The sequence below is a fragment of the Eurytemora carolleeae genome, unplaced genomic scaffold (genome assembly GCF_000591075.1).
Source record: "Eurytemora carolleeae unplaced genomic scaffold, Eaff_2.0 scaffold170, whole genome shotgun sequence".
NCBI classification, from domain to species: Eukaryota; Metazoa; Arthropoda; class Copepoda; order Calanoida; family Temoridae; genus Eurytemora; species Eurytemora carolleeae.
In genome coordinates, this window is record NW_019396067.1 from 277,641 (window position 1) to 299,844 (window position 22,204).

Consider the following 22,204-nt stretch of genomic DNA (forward strand, 5'->3'; position numbering starts at 1 on the left):
TCATAGACTGGGCCATTCAAGGTTCTGAGTTTATCAATATGCTTCTCAATCTCAGCATAGGCATGTTTTCTATCTATCTCATAAACTGGATATGAAAGGGCTTTCAGAGCATCTATTCTACCTTGAATTTCATTGAAATGATGCCCATTTTCAACTTGATAAACAGGTCCTTCCAGCTTCTTCAGTTTTGATATCTTCTCTTCAATGTGAGTGAAGTGATTTTTATGCTCCACATCATAGCATGGGCCATATAAGTTCTTCAATTCAATAATGATTTGTTCGACCTCTCCAAACTTGTGTTCTCTGTCAATATCATACACAGGACCGGACAGGTCCTTTAATGCTTTTACCTTTAATTCAACCTCATTGAAATTATGCTTTACATCAACGTTTTCCCGCACTGGATAAGTCATATTTTGTATTTTCTCCAATTGTCTGTCAATCTCCTCATAATGATGGACCCTATCAATATCATAAATAGGACCCTCAAGGGATTTTAAATCTACAATTTGCTTTTTAATCTCACAATAAGTACTCTTATGGTCAATATCAAAAACTGGGTATTTAAGGGTTAATGGGAAATCTTGTTTTTCAGACTTAGGATGATATGAATGAGCATGAAGGATGTCATAACATGGACCTTCAAGTTTTTCCAGCCTTGAAACTCGTTCTGCAATCTCGTTGAAGTGATGTTGATTTGAAATTTGATATACAGGACCTTCTAGCTTTTCCTGTCCAGACACCTTATCAGGGATTTCATTGTATGTGTGTTTCCTTTCAATATTATAAAAGGGCCCTGTTAGTGTCTTTAAGGAGTCAATTGATTGTTTAATATCTCTGTAAGCGTGGTTTCGCTCTTCAATACTGAGAACAGGTCCAGTCAGATTCTTCAGAGACTTAACTTTGTCAAGAATTACGTTATACTTGTGCTCTCGGTCAATATTATAAAGTGGAGCAGTTAGTTCTTGAAGATGATCTACCTCCTTTTGTATCTCTTCATAATGATGCTTTCGATCAATGTTATACTTGGGGCCTGCCAATGATTTCAAGCTTTCCACTTTCATTCCAACCTCCTTAAAGAGATTCTTATGCTCTACGTCATAGATAGGGCCATTAAGGTTTTTAAGTGTTTCCAGCTTCTTTTCAATCTCATTAAAATGACTTTTATGATCAGAAACATAAACTGGTCCATACACATTCTTAACAGATTCAATTCTGTCTTGAATTTCACTAAAGCAGTGTTTGACAGCATCTGTGTTATATATTGGTCCTTCAAGCTTTTTCAGCCTTTCTACTCTTGCTTCAATTTCTTGAAAGTTGTGTTTGTTTTCAATTTCATACAATGGCCCAGTGAGAGTTTTTATCTTTTCCATTTTTTGCTCTATTTCTCTATAATGGTGATCTCTCTCAATATTGTAAACAGGCCCTTCTAAGTTTTTCAAAATTTTAACTCTTGATTGAACTTCACTGAAATTGTGCTTGCTGTCAATGTGATACTTTGGACCAACAAGATCTTTAAGGCTCTCAATTCTGTAATCAATTTCCGCAAAGTGATGCTGACGTTCAATCTTATAGATAGGACCATCCAGTTTCTTAAGAGCATCAACTCTTTTATCAATTTCATTAAAATGGTGTTCATGCGGTACATTGTACATAGGACCCACCAAGGTTTTTATGTTATCAACAGTTTTCTTGATCTCATTGTAATGATGCTGTCTATCAATTTCCATTACTGGATAAGTCAGTCTCTTAATAGTTTCAGCAGCCTTGGCAATATCATTGAAATGATGTTGAGGTGTAATTCCATGTGTGTAAACTGGTCCTGTAAGGTTTTCCAAATGTTTGATGTTTTTCTCAATCTCTGCATAGCAATGCTTTCTTTCAATGTCATAAACAGGACCTTCCAAAGTTTTCAACTTTTCTACATTTTTCAATACCTCAGAGAATTTGTGGTTTCCATCTACACCATAGACAGGACCATAGATTTCTTTTACTTTCTGGGCAGTATTTACAATTTCTTTGTAGTGATGCTCTCTGTCAATTTCATAAATTGGATAGTTCAAAGCTTTAATGGAGTCTACAGATTGGTCGATCTCAGAATAGGTATGTCTGTACTGCTTCTGAGTGTTATAAATTGGTCCAGCCAGATCTTTCAGACTGGTAACTTGTGTCACAAAATGGTCAAAGTGATTTTTATGTTCAACATTCATTACAGGATAGTTTAGGGAGCTCAGATCTGTAATAGATTTTTGAATTTCATTGAATTTTGAGTTATGTTCGCAATTTAGTACTGGACCAAATATATGCTGAATTTTATCAACTTGCTTTTGAATTTCAGAAAAGCCACTCTTGTGATCGCAAGTTCTGACAGGTCCAAACTGAGGTCGCTGGATCTCGGCAAGATTTTTCTGAATTTCTGAATAACTGTGATTGAACTGCTCTAGTTGGTAGATGGGTCCTGCAAGATTTTTCAGCTTTTCAGCATGCTGTAATATAACATTATATTGGTTTCTCTCATCAACATAAACTGGACCTGACAGAGTTTTGATCTGATCAGCATGTTTCATTACCTCACTAAATGAATGACCTGACCCTTCTGGCATGTAAACAGGTCCAATCAGTGATTTAATGCTATCTATAGTCTGCATGAAACCTTCAAAGCTATGCTTTTCATTTTGTCCCAAATAGACTGGACCTGAGAGGTTGCTAAGTTTTTCAGCTGCTTTCTCTATTTCATTGTAGCTAAACTTGGAGTCCCCAATATTATACACAGGCCCAGAAAGGGTCTTTAATCCTTCAACTGCTTTTGCAATTTCATTGAATGTGTATTTAGCATTGGCATCAAGATAAACTGGAGCGGAAATTTGCTTGAGAGTATCAGCATGCTTTTCTATCTCATTAAAGTGGTGCTTGGCATGCTCTTTCATGTACACAGGACCAATTATATTTTTGACAGTTTCAATGGTTTTTCCTAGTTCAGAGAAAGCATGCGCTGCATTCTCTTTTATGTAAACTGGACCAGCAAGCTCCTTAAACTTATCAGCTGACTTGATGATAACATTAAAGTTATGTCTGGTGTTCTCATCCAGATATACAGGCCCATTGAGTTCAGAAAGTTTGATTGCGCTTTTTTGGAGTTCAGAGAAATGATGTCCTACATCTTCAGTCATATAAACAGGACCCACCAAATCTTTGATTTTTTCTACCTGTGAATATATTTCGCTAAAATGATTTCTGCCAGAGGTTTTAGTCATGTAAATGGGTGAGGATAACTCTTTGATAGTGTCAATTCCTTTAAGAAGCTCAGAAAAGTGATGACCAGATTCTTCAGTCAGATACACAGGACCATTCATATTTTTGAGGGAGCTGGCTGTCTTTTCAATTTGATTAAAATGATGTTTGAATGCATCGCTTTGTAGAACAGGATAGTTCAGTGTAGCAATTGTTTCTGCAGCTTTCTGAATCTCATTAAAATGATGTTTGGTATTTTCATTGATATAGATAGGACCATGGACTTGTTTTAAAGTATCCAGGTGCTTCTCAATTACATCAAAGTGATGTTTGTTCTGATCAGAAAGATAAACTGGTCCTGCCATGAGCTTTAATGACTCCAACCCCTTAACAAACTCTGAATATTGATGCCTTGTGTTCTCATCAAGGTAAACTGGTCCAGACATTGTCTTCAGGAATTCTGCTCTCTCTTTAATCTCACTAAAATGATGACTCGAGTCTTCTGTGACATATACTGGGCCCACAATTCCCGTAAGTGTGTCTGGAACCTTAGTTATTTCATTAAAGTTGTAAGGTTCTCCTTTTCTAACATATACAGGCCCATGCAATGTTTTGAAAGATTCAGCTGTCTTTATTATCTCATTGTAGTGGGACTTGACATCTTCATTAACATAAACTGGTCCAACAAGTTGTTTCAGGTTCTCAACTCTTTTCCCTATTTCACCAAAAGAATGCTTATGATCATCGCTTATGTAAATTGGAGATGCTAATGTTTTTATAGTTTCCATCTGCCTCTGAATTTCATTGTAACAATGTTTAGTTTCTCCTTCCAAATAGATTGGACCATGCAGCAATTTAAGACCATCTACTTTCTTCATAAGCTCAGAGAAGGCATGTTTGGAATCCTCCTGGACATACACTGGACCAGAGAGTTGTTTGAGGGTTTCTGCGTGCTTTATGATAACATTGTAGCTGTTCTTATTGTTTTCATCCAGATACACTGGTCCATTCAGAACAGAAAGTTTCTGTGCTTCTTTCTTGATCTCTCTATAGCTATGCTGTACATCTTCAGACATGTAGATTGGCCCAACAAGGTTAGTAATCTCATCAACTTTTCTAGTAATCTCTTGGAACTCATTCCTGCCAGAGTCTTTTTTCATATAGATTGGTCCTACAAGCTCTTTTCCAACTGTGTCAACAGCTTTTATGAACTCTGAATAATGATGTCCAGTTTCTCCAGAGAGATAAACAGGACCATTCATATTCTTGAGAGTTTCTGCAGTGTTAGTGATAATGTTAAATGTGCTTTTCATGTTATCAGTATTCAGTATAGGGTGGTTCAATGTTTTTAGCTTTTCAGCTGATTTCTGTACCTCAGAGAAGCTATGCTTGGCATTTTCAGTGATGTAAACAGGACCATGAACTTGTTTCAAAGTCTCCAAGTGCTTTTCAATGACATCAAAGTGGTGCTTGTTGTTTTCATTAATGTAGACTGGTCCAGCGATCATTTTTAGTCCATCTACATTTTTAATAAACTCAGAATACTTGTGTCTAACCTCGTCTGTTAAATAAACAGGCCCACTAACATCTTTTGGAGGACACACTTTAGGGGGTACAATACTGAACTTATGACTCACATCTTCTGTTAGGTAAACAGGACCAACCAAATCCTTAAGATTTTCTGCATTCTTAGAAATTTCTTCAAAGTGATGAACAGAATCAGATGTGAGCAGTATAGGATGACTCAGCTCTCGAAGTGATTCAACATGTTTCTCAATCTCATTAAAACTGGATTTGGCTTCTCCTATATCATAGATAGGACCTGCTAATCCTTTCAGAGTTTCCACATGCTTTTCAATTTGATTGAAGTTACTTTTTATATCAATTCCATACACAGGTGTGGACAAAGTTTGAATCTTTTCTGCTGTTTTTACAATTTCAGAGCAGTGATGCTTTGATTCTCCAATATCATAAATTGGCCCTCTCAAATTCTTAATTTCATCAATATGTTTCTTGATCTCAGAATAATGATGATCGCGGTTAATATCATAGACTGGAGTCTGAAGATGTTCAAGCTTTTCCACATGTGAGAGAATCTGTTGGTAGTGGTTTCTTGACTCAGGGGTATACACAGGAGTGTTTAAAGTTTTCAATTCATTTACAACTGAATTTGCTTGTTGATAGTTGTGCTGTGCCATTACATCATAAACAGGACCTAGAAGCTGCCTGATATCATGAGTAACAGGAGGTTCATACTCAAAAGAATGCTTTTCAAAGTTTACATCATACTTAGAATCAAACCCAGCAAGAATTGCAGCATTGCTGATAATCTCCCTAAATGAGTGTTTGTGTCCAGTGTCCATTATTGGATACTTCTGCTCTCCTTGAAGAGTAAACTTTGGTTCAAGTGTCTCTCCACTGAACTTATGAGCTGGGTCTGCTGGGTAACAAGGTCCACTCATTTGTTTTGTTGTGTCTGCCTTTCCAGGAACAATGTTAAACTTGTTTGAGCTGTCAACTCCCTGCCAAACTGGGCCTGACATCATGGGTTGGTTTGAGACTTTGTCAGGCATCTCATTAAACCCACTTTTGTGCTCAACTCCCTGATAGACTGGACCAGATTGAGTTATATTCCCAGAAACCCTTTCAGGAACAATATTGAATTTATTGTTAGGGTCAGTTCCAGTAATAACTGGTCCAGTAATCTCTTGTACTTTGGGAACCTTCTGTGCTAGTGGCCCATAGCTATGAGCTTCCTTTACTCCAGGCATTTTAGGAGTAGACATCATAATTGCACCTGATGGAGGTTTTGTATCTAAAGGAGTGTACTGATTTGTACGTTCCACATTTGGATAAACAGGACCAGACATTTGCAGCTCACTCTCTACTTTTACTCCTTCAACCAAGTTGTACTGATTTTTCTCAGTAACTCCTCTCATCTTAGGGCCTGACATAACAATCTCCCCTTGAACCTTGGGAGAGAAGGGATTGTATCCACTTGATTCCTTTACTCCAGGATATTTAGGACCTGTCATGACAAGGTCTCTTTCATGCTTCATCATTTCAGGCTTGTATCCACTGTTATGAGTAACTGGAAAAACAGGTCCAGATATTTGCAAAAGTTTTTCAGCTTCTTTCATAACAATGTCAAAGCTATGCTTCTTTTCAATGTCAAAGACTGGAAAATTGAGAGTCTTCAAGGCTTCAGCATGTTTCTGAACTTCTGCATAATGATGACTTCTTTCAACATTTTCATAAACAGGTCCAGACATCAAGCTGAGCTGTTCAGCATGTGTTATTAGGCCTTTGAAATGATGAACAATATCAGTGTCAAAAATTGGGCCAACAAGATCTGTTGAAGTTCTCTCTCCAGATTGAAATGTAGATTCTTGAGAGAACTCATGAGTGGACATTTCTTTATTAAACCTTCTCTTGTTCATCATAGTTGGATACTGAAGATCCTTGACTTCTGTGTTAGAACTCTTAGTTCCAGTTGTTGGTCCTGTGAATAGTGAACCATGAGAAGAATCCATAACAGGATACATTTGCTGAGAACTCATATCAGTTGAAACAGGCTTCTGACTGCTCTCCATCATGTTGAACTTATGCTTACTCTCCACCCCTACTGTATAAGTTGGGCCAAGTAAAGTTTTGTTTTCAATGGAAGTGACATCTTCCTTTGTGTAATGATGCGCATGATCAACTTCCCTGACAGGTCCAGACAAACTGCTGACCTTTTCACCAGCCTTAGGTATCTCTTGGAAGCTGTGACTTCCTTCAGCAACATAAACTGGAAATTTTAGATCATTCTTGGATTTAGGATCTTCTCTAGGTGGAGGATCTTTTGGAAATTGATGCTTCCTTTCTACAGGGTAAAGAGGACCGTGAACCTCAGAGAGATCAGGAACTGGAGGTCTAGGGGGTGCTGGAGGAGCTGTAGAAGCTCTAGATACTCTTCTTGATCTTGGTGGTTCTTCAATGGTTTTCATATCCATCTCCGCCTCTTCTCTTTGAGACTTTAGTTCCATAGTAGCAACCTTTTCTGCTTCTATTTTCATGGCTTGGCTCTTTTGGCTGCTAGATGACTGAGATACCTAAGAATAAGAGTTAGTGAAGTAAACAGTATGATTTAGGATTAATGATTTAAGCATAAACATTATACAATACGTAACAAGGCTGTTGTTGTGTGACAATTAGAAATTCAAGATATTTGTGAAATGTTCAGAAAAAACAAAATTCTTAGGGCTGCAGAAATATTTCCGTTAAATAATAAATTTAAGACTGACAGTGCATTGGACACCAAACTAGCTAAACACTAAACAACACAAGTTAGATGCAAACCCAAGGCCAAGTTGAATAGCAAAGAATGGGGGGAGGGGGAGGAGAGAAGGATGAAAATCAGAGAGCAACAGGAGCAGGAAACATGTAGAAATTAATTATTTAGCTAATTTTGTTTTACTGTCAGGAAAGCCAAATGTGAATTTTTATTGTGTAATTATGCAGTTTATGTGTTTGGTTTAAAGTTAGCCTACCTGACCGGCTTGTATAGCTGTTGAGGCTTGAGTTGACCCGCCAGCCTGGGATGTGCTCTAAATATAAATATGATCTCAGGACAAAGAATGAAAACAGACATCTAGATCAAAATTATTTGAAACAACAATAATTAATTAAATCTTGACATGTTACTGGAACAAAATCTAAATCAACTTTTAAGAATTTTTGTGGGGGAGAAAGGAATTTTAGCTTCTTTCCAACAAATCTCATCTGAGAGAATAGACAAATAAGAAGAAAAAAACTCTAGTTTAATTGTTTTCCCCGAGACTATAGACAGAGCGTATAAAGTTTCAGTCAGGCATATCGAAACCCTACATATCCTTGAGAATAATGCAGAGATAAAATAGTTAAATAGATAGGTAATTTTTTGCTGTACACTAGGAATTGTGCTCTAAACTGTACTGTTTACATATATCTACGTACTCGTACAGGGTCACATAGTATGGGTTCCACATATACAGCATTCTAGATATCTATGAAGGCCCAAAATTGAATCAATTTGTGAAAAATTCTTTCAGTAAAATCATTCATTTCATTTCTCACTGAAGAATAATATTGGCTAAACGGAATTGAATTAAATTAAACAAATACTGAAATGCCGTCCAAAACCCATTAAAAAGGTAATTTTAACCATACAATATGGTGAATATGGTTGCCAAAGGTACTAAGCTCCATTAAAGGACTGGTATGAGACCTGTGTGTATTTCGTAATGAATTTAACAACAGCTGGAATCTTGTCAAACCTGAACTTGTGTAAGCGACGAGCTTGCTCCAGTCTGGTTTAAACTCGAAGAATTTGAGTATTCCATAGTCAATGATCCACCGCCACTTCCTCCACTTCCTCCATAGGATGTAGTCTTGGTAGTCCTGGTAACAGTTCCTCCTCCATTTTCACCTTGGAGAATTTCCATTTGAACCTCACCACGTCCTCCCTTACCCACTCCTCCATTTTCACCTCTAATTATCTCCATTTGAACCTCCCCCTGACCTCCAGATTTACCAAACATGGATCCTGGCGAACCTGAACCCTCAAGGCTGTATGAGGTTACAGTTCTTGTTGTAGTGATCTCCATCTCCATTGGTTCCTACACAAAATCAACATAGTATTTTTTTAATCTATGCTCTCACTCCTTCCAAATAGAGCTATGCACATTTGGACTTTTTTAAACTGTTTGTAATGGTTATTTAAAATTAACAGAATGGACAGCCTCAATAAGTCGCTCCTTAATATTTAGATTTTTGACGGTCTTAATGGAAGATATTTGTAACATTCATTAACTGTCTTCATGGTTAACATTCTTTAAAAACTGTTGTTTTTGTTCGGAAAGTTGCCAACCCTACTACCATAGATTATGGCATGATACATGACCAAATTGGAAGTATATGAATGCAAAACAAAGCAGAGAGAGAAAAGAAATTAAATTAACCTTTCTTTTTTTCTTTTTCTTCTTTCCGATTTCATAAAATTCTGTTGTATTACATTCTATTTTCTATTCTATTCTATTCATTTCTATCCTGTTTTATTTTACTCCACAGTCACTTCTATTCTATTTTTGTTCATTGTTTTTCTTCTAAATATTTCAGTATCCCCTGCTGTAATATATGGGATCAAAAATTAGGTTAAATAAACTTAAAGCGGGAATTTATTGCTTTTAAATTTGCAGTTAAAGTTTGCTTATTTGTTCTATTTCTCAGTTTTTATACTAACTGTGCCAAGTGCACTGGTCAAGTATTTAAACAAGATTGCACTTTTTTAACTGTTCTCTAGTGTGGACAAGAACTATAAGGATTTTTAAAGTATAAAGTGTACTTTGTACAGTATAACCTGTACTTTGTACAGTATAACCTGTACTGTGTACAGTATAACCTGTACTGTGTACAGTATAAAGTGTAATGTTTACAGTATAACCTGTACTGTGACCAATATAACATGTACTGTGTTAGTGTACTGTGTACAGTATAAAGTCTACTGTGTATTTATAACTTGTACTGTGTACAGTATAAAGTGCACTGTGTACAGTAAACAGGGTACTGTGTAGTGCGTACAAAGTGGGTTGTGCATACTGTACAGTATAAAGTGTACAGTAAAAAGTGTCAGTGTAAAGTGTACTGTGTACAGTATAAAGTGTACAGTGTAAAGTGTACTGTGTTCAGTGTACATGTTGAAACTGAAATGTACATAAAAATCTACTGACCTCTATAATCTCCTCCTCTACATCTATAGTATAGGTTACAGTACTCCCATCAGGACGGGTCTCCGTGTACTCACGGACACTCCCACCTCCAGTTAGAGCTAGGATCTCCTAGGAGTAGAATATGTATTATATATATATATATATATATATATAAATATATGTATATACTCCCTATACACTCCCACCTACAGTTAGAGAAGTAGAATAGAACATGTATAGAGTACTCCTATTATATATATATATATATATATTTATATATATATATACACTCCCACCCCCAGTTAGAGCTAGGAGTAGAACATGTATAGAGTACTCCTATTATATATATACTCCCTAAACACTCCCACCCCCTAATATTATAAGTTTATCTTTTCTTAAATCATTCATGTGTAATTAAACAAATATCAAATTAAGAAATTTATCACTTTAATCTTTATATCTTTGCAACCTGATGGTTTACCTCAAATTTAGACTATTTGATGTGCTCTCACACAAAAATCTATTAGTAATTTGCTAATTAATCCTTTTAAACTTATGCTAAAGGCAATCGCGTTGCAATTTTGTCTAGGGCTGCAAAAAAGCTGGTGATGTAAAAACAACAACCAAGTCGTTGTGACACTTTAAAGTAGAGGCTGTCTGAAAATTTGAAAAATAACTTTCCGAGTTGTCTAGATTTCAGTGATACATACTATTTTAAGAATCTCAGGTTTCTCCCTAACCTAGGTGATAGCTGTGACGAAAGGTGTTCTGTAAATTGGTCAAGGTTAAGGAAGGATTTATCTCTTTTGCACACCCAAAACACTGTCAACCTAATCTCAAGATTTTAGTATTGGGTAAATCAACCCTGATCAAGGTTTAAGTCCGGAGTAAATCAACCCTGAGCAAGGTTTCTTTCCGAAGTAAATCTACCCTGAGCAAGGTTTCAGTCCGGAGTAAATCAGTCCTGAGCAAGGTTTCAGTCCGGAGTAAATCAACCCTAAGCAAGGTTGTAAACAACAACATAAAAAAAATCTCAAGCGAGAGTTTGCACATCGATATTTTGTTTTTCTTGCAACAAAAATGTCTGTCTTTTTTATTTGTTAAATTGTCAAGGCTAAAGAAATAAAACAGAGATAAAGCGAAGGATTTGTTTTTGCACCATGTTACACTGATAGTCTGATTTCAGAGTGGATAAAAATCTTTAAAAATGAAAAAATTTTGTCAACACATTGCACTTCTGCAGGAAAAATACGAAAACAATTGAAAATGTGCAATTCAACTGTAGACTATAAATCATTAATCACTAATACGACTTTGTGAACTCAAATCACCTCTAGTTTTCATTTCAACACAGATCATATAATCTATAATCACATATCAATGCTTTACACCAGGAGGTTGTAAAGATATAGGGAATAGTAATTTCATTTTGTGACAACGACTTATTTTCTTTTCTTTAATTTAACTTGAAACAAGAAAAGTGAAAAACATAATATTACCTCTGCTGATTTGCCTCCGATTCCGTTTGTAAGGTCTACAATCTCCGTTGTCACTTTCCCCTCGCGGAGAATTTGAGTCGCCATTTTGTTTTTTCGTTTTAAACTAAACCATCGATATTCGTTTCGTTTTTAACTAAACCATTCGTTTCGTCTCTAACTTGAAAAAGCCTAAAGTCAACAGGCGTATGTTACGCTGCCTACGAACAGAGAAATCTTTTTTATAAATGAAATTTAAAATTCATGAATTTCCCATTAAATTAAATTGGGAAAAAATATCAAATGTTGCCAATGTAATGTCGACAAAAAAGTTAAATTCCTGAAATACGCCAAAGCAATTGTGAATTGTTATACTTTTCCCATGTGATTAGCATGACAACTTCCAGATTAGGTTAAAAAAATAGGTTAAAATAATGCCAATTGAGGATAAAGGGGTAATAAAAAAACTGTCCAATTATTGTCGTCGTTTTCTTTTAATCTTTTTATAATTTAAGAATTAAAAATATAAAGAAGACGACATTCTTTCCTTTATTTTCTTTACAGAGTGAGCTCGTGTTTGGAAAGTAAAATTTGAAAATTGAAATATTGAGCTTTTCTTGANAGATCAGCATAGTTCTCAATACAGACCTGTGAGACATGTCTCTTTAAAAATAAACCCCAAGGACAAGGTTAGCCTGTAACTAGCTGCCCCACTAGAAAGAATTCAGATATTTTAACAATGTGACGAAATGACGGAGTGAAAACTTGACTGACAACTGGGTTCTATTAGACCAGAAAATTTGCAAAAAATGTTAGTAGGTTCTTTAGGAATTTTCAGCCTTATTAGTGTAACAGGATGCTTTAGATAGGATAGGAAGGTTTAGTTAGGACAAACAGGTTTATTTAGACAAAAATGTTTAGTTAGGACAAGAAGGTGTATTTAGGAGATGAAGGTTTAGTTAGGAGAGAAAGGGTGAGACTATAAGGATGACCTAAAAAATATAACAATCTGAAGGTTAATGAAACGAGTTTTTGCCACAAACTGAAATGTTCTAGAAATAGGGTTTATTTCTTTGCAACCGAATGTCGTAAACTATGAATTCTGTTAGAATTAAAAAGTTTTTCACCATCAGAAACCAAGATTGAAAGAATTAAGACTGAATAAATTCCGTACCATTGTCTCATAAGTCTCATTCTTTGTGGATATCTTTAAACTAAATATCGAAAATATGTACGACAAAGGAATTTATTCTTTGCCTCAAAATCTGATTATCTAATCCCCATTTCTTTGAAACCCAATGTCGTAGACCTGAGATATTTCAAACTTTGAATTCTCTCAGATAAAATAATCTAAGATATAAAAGATTTACACCATTAGGTTGCAAAGATATAGAGATTGGAAGATTTGAGATTGAGGCAGATACTCAATTCCTTTCAAGATAAACCAATTTGCAAAGACAAAGGTGAAAAATGGTATCAGACAAGAGAATCTTCATGTCACGTACTTATAAAGTGGTACCAGACAAGAGAATCTTCATGTCAGGTACTTATAAAGTGGTGCCAGACAAGAGAATCTTCATGTCAGGTACTCATAAAGTGGTACCAGACAAGAGAATCTTCATGTCTCGTACTCATAAAGTGGTACCAGACAAGAGAATCTTCATGTCACGTACTTATGAAGTGGTACCAGACAAGAGAATCTTCATGTCACGTACTTATAAAGTGGTACCAGACAAGAGAATCTTCATGTCACGTACTTATAAAGTGGTATCATACAAGAGAATCTTCATGTCACGTACTTATAAAGTGGTGCCATCTTCATTTCACGTACTTATAAAGTTGTACCAGACAAGAGAATCTTCATGTCACGTACTTATAAAGTGGTACCAGACAAGAGAATCTTCATGTCCATTATAAAATGAAGGGTCACTTAAAATTGTGTAGACAACTTATTAGTAAAGTAGCAGAACGCCAAATTCAAACTTTCAAATAGAATCACTAAATTCAAAGAGTTCTAGGTCGTCATGAGAGATTTATTCTTTGTGGATAACCCTGGATGATGATAAAGAGATAATAAGTGTTATCGGAACCATAAATTTAAGACAACATGGTTACCCTTAAAATATGAGGCTTTAATGACGCTCTGGAATGCTAACAAATAGCACTGCAGAGATAAAAGTAAGGATTCTAGAACTATGAAACTAACAAACAAGACTGAATAAATTCTTTACAGTCGTCTCTGAAGTATCATATTAAGTGAATAAAACCGTGCAAAGGTTACAATGTCAAGAAACCCGAGTTTTATTATACATATATGAGTATGAGTCGTCTAAGTAACCTTGTGCAAAATAATTTTATTCGTCTTTCATTTCTCATCCTATGTGGAAAAGGAAAATCTCAAGAAACCCTTAAGATTAAATGCAAGATTTGTCTGCCTGTGTGACCGCTACGAGTAGCTGACCTAGACTGGCCTGGGCAGGTCACTGTTGCATTCAAATATAAAAAACAATGATTTCATCTTTCATAGTTATGCATTCATTAAGTATTATTTTACTTTAAACATCCAGTTTTATTAAGAATTGTACTTACTAAATTTATTAAAAAATTTATTTAGTTTGTGTCAATACTGAACATAGAAAGATGAAATAATTTTCCAGTTTGTTCTGTTATTGTTGTTCCATGGTGTGTGACCCAGGGAGTAAGGAGAGCAGCTAGCCGGTCAATCTACTATATACTGTCATCCTTACATAATACTATCAAAATAGAACTTTTAGGGTTAAACCCTCTATTAACATCTTTATCTATATTTATATAGACAAAGATTTGCCTCAAAGTTTGATTAGGGAACTCGGTAGTACCACGGAAATGTTCTAAGTCTGGTTCAAAAATTTATTGACTTTTATAGGAGTTTCCGGGCAAAGCTGGGTTTCAAGTTAGTTATCTCTGTTTGTTTGTTTGTTTGGATTTCAGATCATAACTCATGAATCCCAGAACCATTTTGCCTCAAACTTTTATTTTATCCCTATTTTAGGATTGAACCCTTTGTTTATAAAATAATATGAAAATAAAATTTAATTAATATCCTTGTTTTAGGTTTAAACACTTTATTTTTAAGATAATATGACAATAAAACTTAATTAATATCCTTGTTATAGGTTTATAACACTTTATTTTTAAGATAATATGACAATACAATTTAATTAATATCCTTGTTATAGGTTTTATCACTTTATTTTTAAGATAATATGACAATAAAACTTAATTAATATCCTTGTTATAGGTTTTATCACTTTATTTTTAAGATAATATGGAAATAGAACCTAATTAAACACTTAATTTATATAATAATATGAAAATAAAACTTAATTAATATCCTTAAAAAAGGATATTAAAAAAGTTAAATTACTTTTTACATACAGTTTTGTTAGATCACTGGGATAACAATTACAATCTTGTTCAATGTTGTAAATACTTTTGCCAAGAGTTTTCATTAAATTGTTCTGAAAAACATTTGAAAGCAATCGGATACCGATTTTGTTACTTTTCTGTATAAACTATAATGAAAGAATGATACAAATCGCGAACACAGCATAGTCTTTAAGTGATGGTTTCCGAAGTTGGTTCAATAAAATATCTATGGGTTGCTCTAGGTAGGTTGAATACAACTTTAACGGCCATATTCCATGATGAATATAATCTAACAAAATCATTACAATACAAGTCCCATAGATGGGAACCATGAAAACTACAAGTAGATATATATACATATACTTTAAAGTTTCATTAAAGTGTTTGGATCTTTTTAGAACTCTTGATTAAGCGAATGTATCGTTGAAATAAAGCAAGCTCCCTTTATACTACAATCCTTAGGCATTGAATTATCTGACTGAAGCATATTTCCGAGATGCGTAATTTCATTAAAAAATGGCAATGGTAAATTGTTCAGTATAATTGGACGGACAGAATTCACATCAATAATAGTTTTAGAGAATATTAAACATTTTGTTTTTGATTTCACAACATTAACCTTTGTACTAAATTTCAAATCATATATATCAGCAAAATGTTCACAGATTGTTGTCATTTGTTGGAGGCCTGATCTACTAGGTGCTAGCAGAATAATATCGTAGACCCAAATCCCCACATAAACACCATTTAAGTGACAACCAATGGTTGACGCTCGTAAATGTTTTATAAGTTTATCAATGTAAATACAACACAGGATTTATAAAATAAAATGAAAATAGAAACAAATTAATATCCTTCAAATTGGTACTCTTCCCTATTCTCTCAACTCAATACACTCCTTGGGACCCTTATTTATTTTCTTTGGTATTCTCCTCTATTCTCTTAACTTACTTTCCGGCCTGGGAGTTGGGACCCATATATAAACACTTTATTTATAAAAAAATACTCCAAGATACATTCTTTTTCAAGGTTTTATCCTTACTCCAGGATACCATTCTTTTTCCAGGATTTATGCTTACTCCAGAATACATCCTTACTCCAGGATACATTCTTACTCCAGGATACATCCTTACTTCAGGATACATCCTTACTCCAGAATACATCCTTACTTCAGGATAAATCCTTAGTTCAGGATAAATTCTTACTCCAGGATACATCCTTACTCCGGGATACATCCTTACTCCGGGATACATTCTTTTTCCAGGATTTATCCTTACTCCAGGATACATCCTTAATCCAGGATACATCCTTACTCCAGGATACATCCTTATTCCAGGATTTATCCTTACTCTAGGATACATCCTTACTCCGGGATAATCCTTACTTCAGGATAAATCCTTACTCCAGGATACATCCTTACTCCGGGATACATCCTTACTTCAGGATAAATCCTTACTCCAGGATACATCCTTACTCAAGAGTTCAGGATACATCGTTACTCCAGGATACATCCTTTCACCAGGATACATTCATACTCCTGGTGCAGCCTTACTCTAGGATTCATCTTTAGCCTTACTCTAGGATTAATGTTTACTCCCCTCCCCTGAAAACAGTTTTTTCGGTAAACCTATAGTTTCTTAAGACCAATGACAAACCACGTTCAACAAGTTTAATCATTTTAATAATTATATCCAGGTGGCCCGACATATGCTTTGTAGTACAAAAAATGATACCACTAGGGCTCACCACAGTCAGAAATTAATTTAAAAAGTTCTCTTTTCTACTTTTTTTGTTGCCTTCATAAATATATTTTTTGCTAATTATTTTAGATCTACTTGTTGAACTTGATATTTTATTATTTCAATTTCTCAATGGTAAAGTAAAGCTCTAAACTTATTCTATAAATTCAGATTTAGACGGTGTTCTCACTATACCACAGAACACAGGAGGTCGAACCTGTTTCTCGGTAGAAATTTTGTTTGAAAGCTTCACATATTGTCCTTTTAGGGGCATAATTTAAAATAATTAAAACGAAGATAAAACATTTTCAATATTGGGAACTATATGGTCCTGTTAAGGACTCTTACCCAACCTAAAAATATTGCTCATCCGACCTAAAAATATTGCTCAACCGACCTAAAAAATATTGCTCAACCGACCTAAAATGAATGCTTATCTAATCAACCTAAAATATATTCCCAACTGACCTAAAATGTATTAATAACCGACCTAAATATATTTCCAATCTTTAGGTCAGTTTGGGACATTTCGCTAATCGAACCTATACAGATTTTTAGGTAGGAAAAATGTTAGGTCAGAAAAACGTTAGGTTTGTTTTCTCTAGGTTCGATGAGCGGGTACCAATTTGTCAATTTGTTCTTTGTATTGTAACAATTCTGTTCATATACATACTTCGCTTGAACATTTTAATGAGATAAGGTTTTTGATTTATTGATTGTTCGGACTATAACGTTTAATACTATGGAAACTGGCCGCGGCAAACTGCGCAAAATCTCTGTAAACAAATTTTGTTTATTTCAGTTTAATTTACGATTACTGAATTCTTGTTTTACTTGTGTGCTAATTATTTATGTAGACAATTAATGTTCAGTTTAAATGCTATGCAGTTTAATTGTTATAAATTTGAAAATACCATCATATTCAACGTTATAAATTCGTTTAATTTGTATGCATTTAAACTGTATTGCAGTGTACAATGTACATCTTTTTATAATTACAAATTGCGTGCGTTTAAAGATATAAGATGGAAATAATTATAAATGATGAAGATTTTCCTGAGGAGCTTTTGGACACAGTTAGGAGGTAATTCATATTTTTTTACATGAAACAATTTTAAAATTTTACGATGCTGTACCTTTTAAATACCTGAGGTTAAGGTTTAGGTTTAGGTTCAGATTCAACTCTAGTCTAGGATTTAAACCTAAGGTTTACCTCTAGTCTAGGATATAAACCAAAGTCTAGGATGTAAACCTAAGGTTCAGGTTTAATCTAAGCCTAGAGAATAAATCTTAAGGTTCAGGATTAATTTTAGTCTAGGATTTTAACCTAAGGTTTAGGATTAACTCTAGTCTAGAGGATATAAATCTAAGAGAGTATATAAACCTAAGGTTCCGGATTAACTCTACTCTAGGATATATAAACCTAAGGTTCATTTTAACTCCAAACCTAATGTTCAGGTTTGATTCTAGTCTAAAAGATCTAAACCTAATGTTCAGGTTTAACTATAGTCGAATGGGGTATAAACCTGAGGTTAATCCTAAGGTTTAGGAGTATCTACAGGTTAGGGTATAAACCTAAGGTTCAGGTTCAACTCAAGTATAGAAATTAAACCAAAAGTTTACCTCTAGTCTAGTATAAACCTAAGGTTTAAGTTTAATTCTGTTCTAACGGATGTATACTTAAGGTTTAGGTTTAACTCCATCCTAGGATATAAACCTAAGGTTCAGGTTTAATACTAGCCTAGAGGATATAAACCTTAGGTTCAGGTTTAATTCTAGCCTAGAGGATATAAACCTAAGGTTCAAGATCTAGCTAGGATCTCAACTTCATTGTTCATTGTTTAGAGACTAACACTAGTTGTATTATTTTCGGGGTTTTACGGCCGAAATCCTTTAGGATATGGTAAGAAATGTATCCATAAACGAAATTGCTTGAATTAAACTTCAGGGGTAACCCGATTGAACCTGTTATAATCGGATTAAATTAAAGTTTTGTCGTTAGGTTCAACTCCAGCCTCGGGTCTCTGGAGGACGGATTTAAAGATCTTCTCTCCTTGAACAGGACTGAGATGTTTCAAAATCTGGATCCTATCACGAGGTGTAAATGGAGTTTATATTTTTAAAATGATTTTTGATGATCTGTGGGAAAATAAAAAAATTTTAGGCAAGTTTTTTCAAGCTTCTTGACACTTTTTTACCCAAACTTCATTCAGTTTTCCCTGAAAATTATTTGTATTAAGTTTTTAACGAATACAGTAAACATAACCCCCCCCCCCCTGAAAATTTCCACTCCGCGCAAACATACATAACTACTAGGGTAAACAATATTTTCATCAGGGGGGGGGGGGTAAATTATTTAAAAGAAAATATACACCCCATTTTACTATTGACTATATAAATGGTATTAATTGATTGGAACTAAAGTATTTTTTACAGGGCATATAATTGATTTTAGAAATGAAAGAGCTTCTGTCAAAGATTTGGGAATTAATGAAAATTGGACTTCATTGGTATTTTTTCCACTCTTTTGATAATTTTGTAGTTCCCTCATAAAAATAATTTATTTGTGCGATTCTACAATAAAAACATTTTAAAAATTCTAAGTACAGAAATATGTGGAGGGGGTTTGATTTTCAAATGTTTTTTTTCTCGCAATCAATCTACAATCAACTAACTACGGTGGGAAAGAAATTCGAAAAAAAATGATTTCCCCTCCCTTCAGTTAAGAATATTTCCGGCGGAAAACAGTATTTTTTAAAGTGTTTTTTTTGGGGAAATAATATATTTTTAAATGGAGGGGGGGGGGTGGTTATAACATATAACATCTCTCAGCTTTGTAATTGAAATATGTTCAGGGCTAAGATTGATATTGTATCCTTGTACTCGATAAACTCTTTAGTCTGGATGCTTCTAAAAACTCTCGGACATAATCCTCAGGTATTTTTTTTTTTTATACATTTCTTAAAGGGACTCTGTAAACGTAATTTTAAGTGACTTTCCATTTACAGATTGACATGTCCGATTCACAACTGTTGAACTGTAAACTTTAAAGTTTTTATAAGTTTTGAAAGATCAAGAATAAATGAGATATCCATGAATATAACTTTGTAAATTCTTAAATGACTCGCGGATTTTTGCTACAGAAATAATCAAGGAAATTGTCAAAATAAAACACTTCTCAAGGTGGAAGAACGACGATATTGATTAAATAAAGGTTGAAAAATCTACTATTGGTAACTGCTTTTTAAATTTTTTATATTATTATTCACCCTTGTAATTGATAAATGTACCGTAACATTTTTACAACCGCCATGAATTCGGTTCTTTTATGATTTTATTTGTCAGCAATCACAATAATATTGTTTATTCGCCACTATTTTGTTTTTAGTTGAGAACGTTTAACAGATTTATTTTCTAGTTATTATTTAGGTTAGGTTACATTTATACTGCAAATAAAAATAAATGTTGTATTATAGGCTGATAAGCATCGTTTTCAGGTCTGTTTTCAGACATTTAAGGTTTTTTACGCTAAAAGTGCTCAACAAAAATGTGAATTATTTATCACATTACAAAATTGTGTTCTCTATATTTTTCCTTTTGAGAATTTTTTTCTCTGAATAAAGATAATTTTCTAACGATTTTTTAATCTAATCGTTTTGATTACTCTCTTTGGCCAGAGTAAAAATTTAGCATAATGTCAGAAAAACAACTTTGCCCAGCATGCATCATTAATTATGGGTATTAAATAGTAACTTGGAGTAGGTTTAGTTTTATCCTTGTATCGAGACCAGTATATGTGATATATACAGTCGTTGTCGTTTATATAAATAATTTGATTTTAATTCTGATTTCTACCATGCTTTCAAACAGTGTTGATACACATAAACATGGAAACAAAGAAAGTTGTCAATTAAAACCTTTTCTTTCTGTATTTGTTAACTTTTTCGTCTTCATTGTATTGATATAAACACCGACCACAGTATTCAGAGTAGGTTTAGTAAAATCTCCGTATATATAGACTAGTGACGTGAAGACTGAGCTAGGACGGGTTCGATCAGCAATATCCAGGTGCAAGGAGATACAGGATCGTGAGAAGAGAGGACGGGTTGATCAAGGAGCAGCTAAGAGAATGATTACAAGCGGGCTGTGGAATCCAGGAGAACAGAAACTAGGGTAGGTTGTTATACCTTCTAAAGGCAGTCTGGGGGTTCTACGTTGGGTTCTCTTAAAGATTTTAATTTGATTTGATTTGATTTGATTTGATTTGATTTGATTTGATTTGATTTGATTTGATTTGATTTGATTTGATTTGATTTGATTAAGCATTTTTTCAAAATAAATTTGGCATATAGCTAATGTCACTTGATATTTACTGTTTCAAGTGTTACTAAAGTTAACTTTTGATCCCTCGTCATATTTTTCTGCTTTTGTAGTTTTTTTCTGCTTTTATAGTTTTTTTTCTGCTTTTATAGTTTTTTTTCTGCTTTTATAGTTTTTTTTCTGCTTTTTTAGTTTTTTTTCGAATTGGAAAAATTTTTACTCAGGTGGAACACATACAACTTTGGAAGAGGAAAACGACTTATTTTAAATTTTTATTTTAGATATTCCAGTGGACATAAAACACAGCAATTGTGTACATTGTACATAGACCCATTTCACGTTGATTTTCAACATATTGGTTAAACTATTTGCTTTACAACACATTCAAATACACTCAAGATGGCTATAAATGTCGTTTTCTTTTTCCACAGCTGTGTGGGTCCCAGTGTATAAATAATAACTATTAAATTGTGTAAAAGTCTGAGGTTGGAAATATAACACCTTTTCTTCTTTATTGCCTTTTTATTATCTATTGTTAAAGATGTAAAAACAAATATTTTTAAAATAAGACATGACAACATTTATTTTTATTTTTGTAGTTTTTACTTAATTTTTATTCGTCTCTTGTTAATTGTTGATTCACACTAGACTTGTGTCATTAATCAACTGTTACAGTTATTTCCGTCCTTATTATTTTTTAAGGAAGCTCGGCCTTGATTTCTACGGAATGGTGGTTGACCTTTTGTTTATTTATTTATTCTTTTTTATCTTTACTTTATTGAACTTAATTGCTGCGCACTTTTATTTAATGTTATTTATTATTTATTAACATGGATGACTTTCAGTTACGCACTTTTTTTTAATGTTATTTAATATCATGCTTGACTTTCAGTTACGCATTTTCATTTATTGTTATTTATTATCGTACTATACTTTTGGATTTTTAAAAATCGTAACTGTCGACAATTTTTTAATTTCGATGAGCCTAGCTGCATAAACTCAAAAAATTGTGCCTGATTTTGACATTCATTTGTTACAAATAAACAAGTACCAAAACAAGCTTTATTGAATTTTTATTTTTATTTGTTCAATGTCCAGTCAATGCCTAGCTCGCAATTTTTTTCATTTCATATTATTAATTTTCATTAAAAATTTCTTTTGCTATTAGATCTGAAGATGTTGATGCTGAGACAATGAAGGAAATGGCCAAATCAGCTGATCCTCCCCGGAAGAAGATACGACAGTATGATGTATAAATATCTACTTAAACTACTGTTTTACAAATTTTTCTTATCTTTCAGAT

The 22,204-nt window shown here is 33.9% G+C and overlaps 2 protein-coding genes across 2 annotated transcripts in view; one reads left to right on the plus strand and one right to left on the minus strand.

The window, feature by feature from the left end:
* Nucleotides 1-11,654, minus strand: part of LOC111710520 (uncharacterized) — a 31,492-nt gene extending 19,838 nt beyond the window's left edge. The window contains exons 1-5 of the mRNA XM_023484625.1: nt 11,459-11,654; nt 9,981-10,088; nt 8,529-8,870; nt 7,764-7,820; nt 641-7,325 (exon numbers count right to left, since the gene is read on the minus strand). Of these exons, the coding sequence (XP_023340393.1) occupies nt 641-7,325; nt 7,764-7,820; nt 8,529-8,870; nt 9,981-10,088; nt 11,459-11,542 (7,276 nt within the window). The 5' untranslated portion in view covers nt 11,543-11,654. The remainder of the gene's footprint in view (nt 1-640; nt 7,326-7,763; nt 7,821-8,528; nt 8,871-9,980; nt 10,089-11,458) is intronic.
* Nucleotides 1,212-22,203, plus strand: LOC111710558 (nuclear nucleic acid-binding protein C1D). Its single transcript, XM_023484667.1, has 7 exons — nt 1,212-1,217; nt 12,915-12,919; nt 17,598-17,665; nt 18,584-18,679; nt 19,437-19,518; nt 20,600-20,754; nt 22,070-22,203. Exons 3-7 carry the CDS (start codon nt 17,607-17,609, stop codon nt 22,155-22,157), a joined length of 480 nt encoding a protein of 159 aa, XP_023340435.1. The 5' UTR covers nt 1,212-1,217; nt 12,915-12,919; nt 17,598-17,606; the 3' UTR covers nt 22,158-22,203.
* The last annotated feature ends 1 nt before the right edge of the window (nt 22,204 follows it).

Excerpts from the sequence above, each read along its gene's own strand:
- LOC111710558 (XM_023484667.1), top strand. The coding sequence starts at position 17,607 with ATGGAAATAATTATAAATGATGAAGATTTTCCTGAGGAGCTTTTGGAC. Across the intron at positions 19,519-20,599 it reads CTCTCGGACATAATCCTCAG|ACTAGTGACGTGAAGACTGA; the intron begins GTATTTTTTTTT and ends CCGTATATATAG. Across the intron at positions 20,755-22,069 it reads CCAGGAGAACAGAAACTAGG|ATCTGAAGATGTTGATGCTG; the intron begins GTAGGTTGTTAT and ends TTTTGCTATTAG.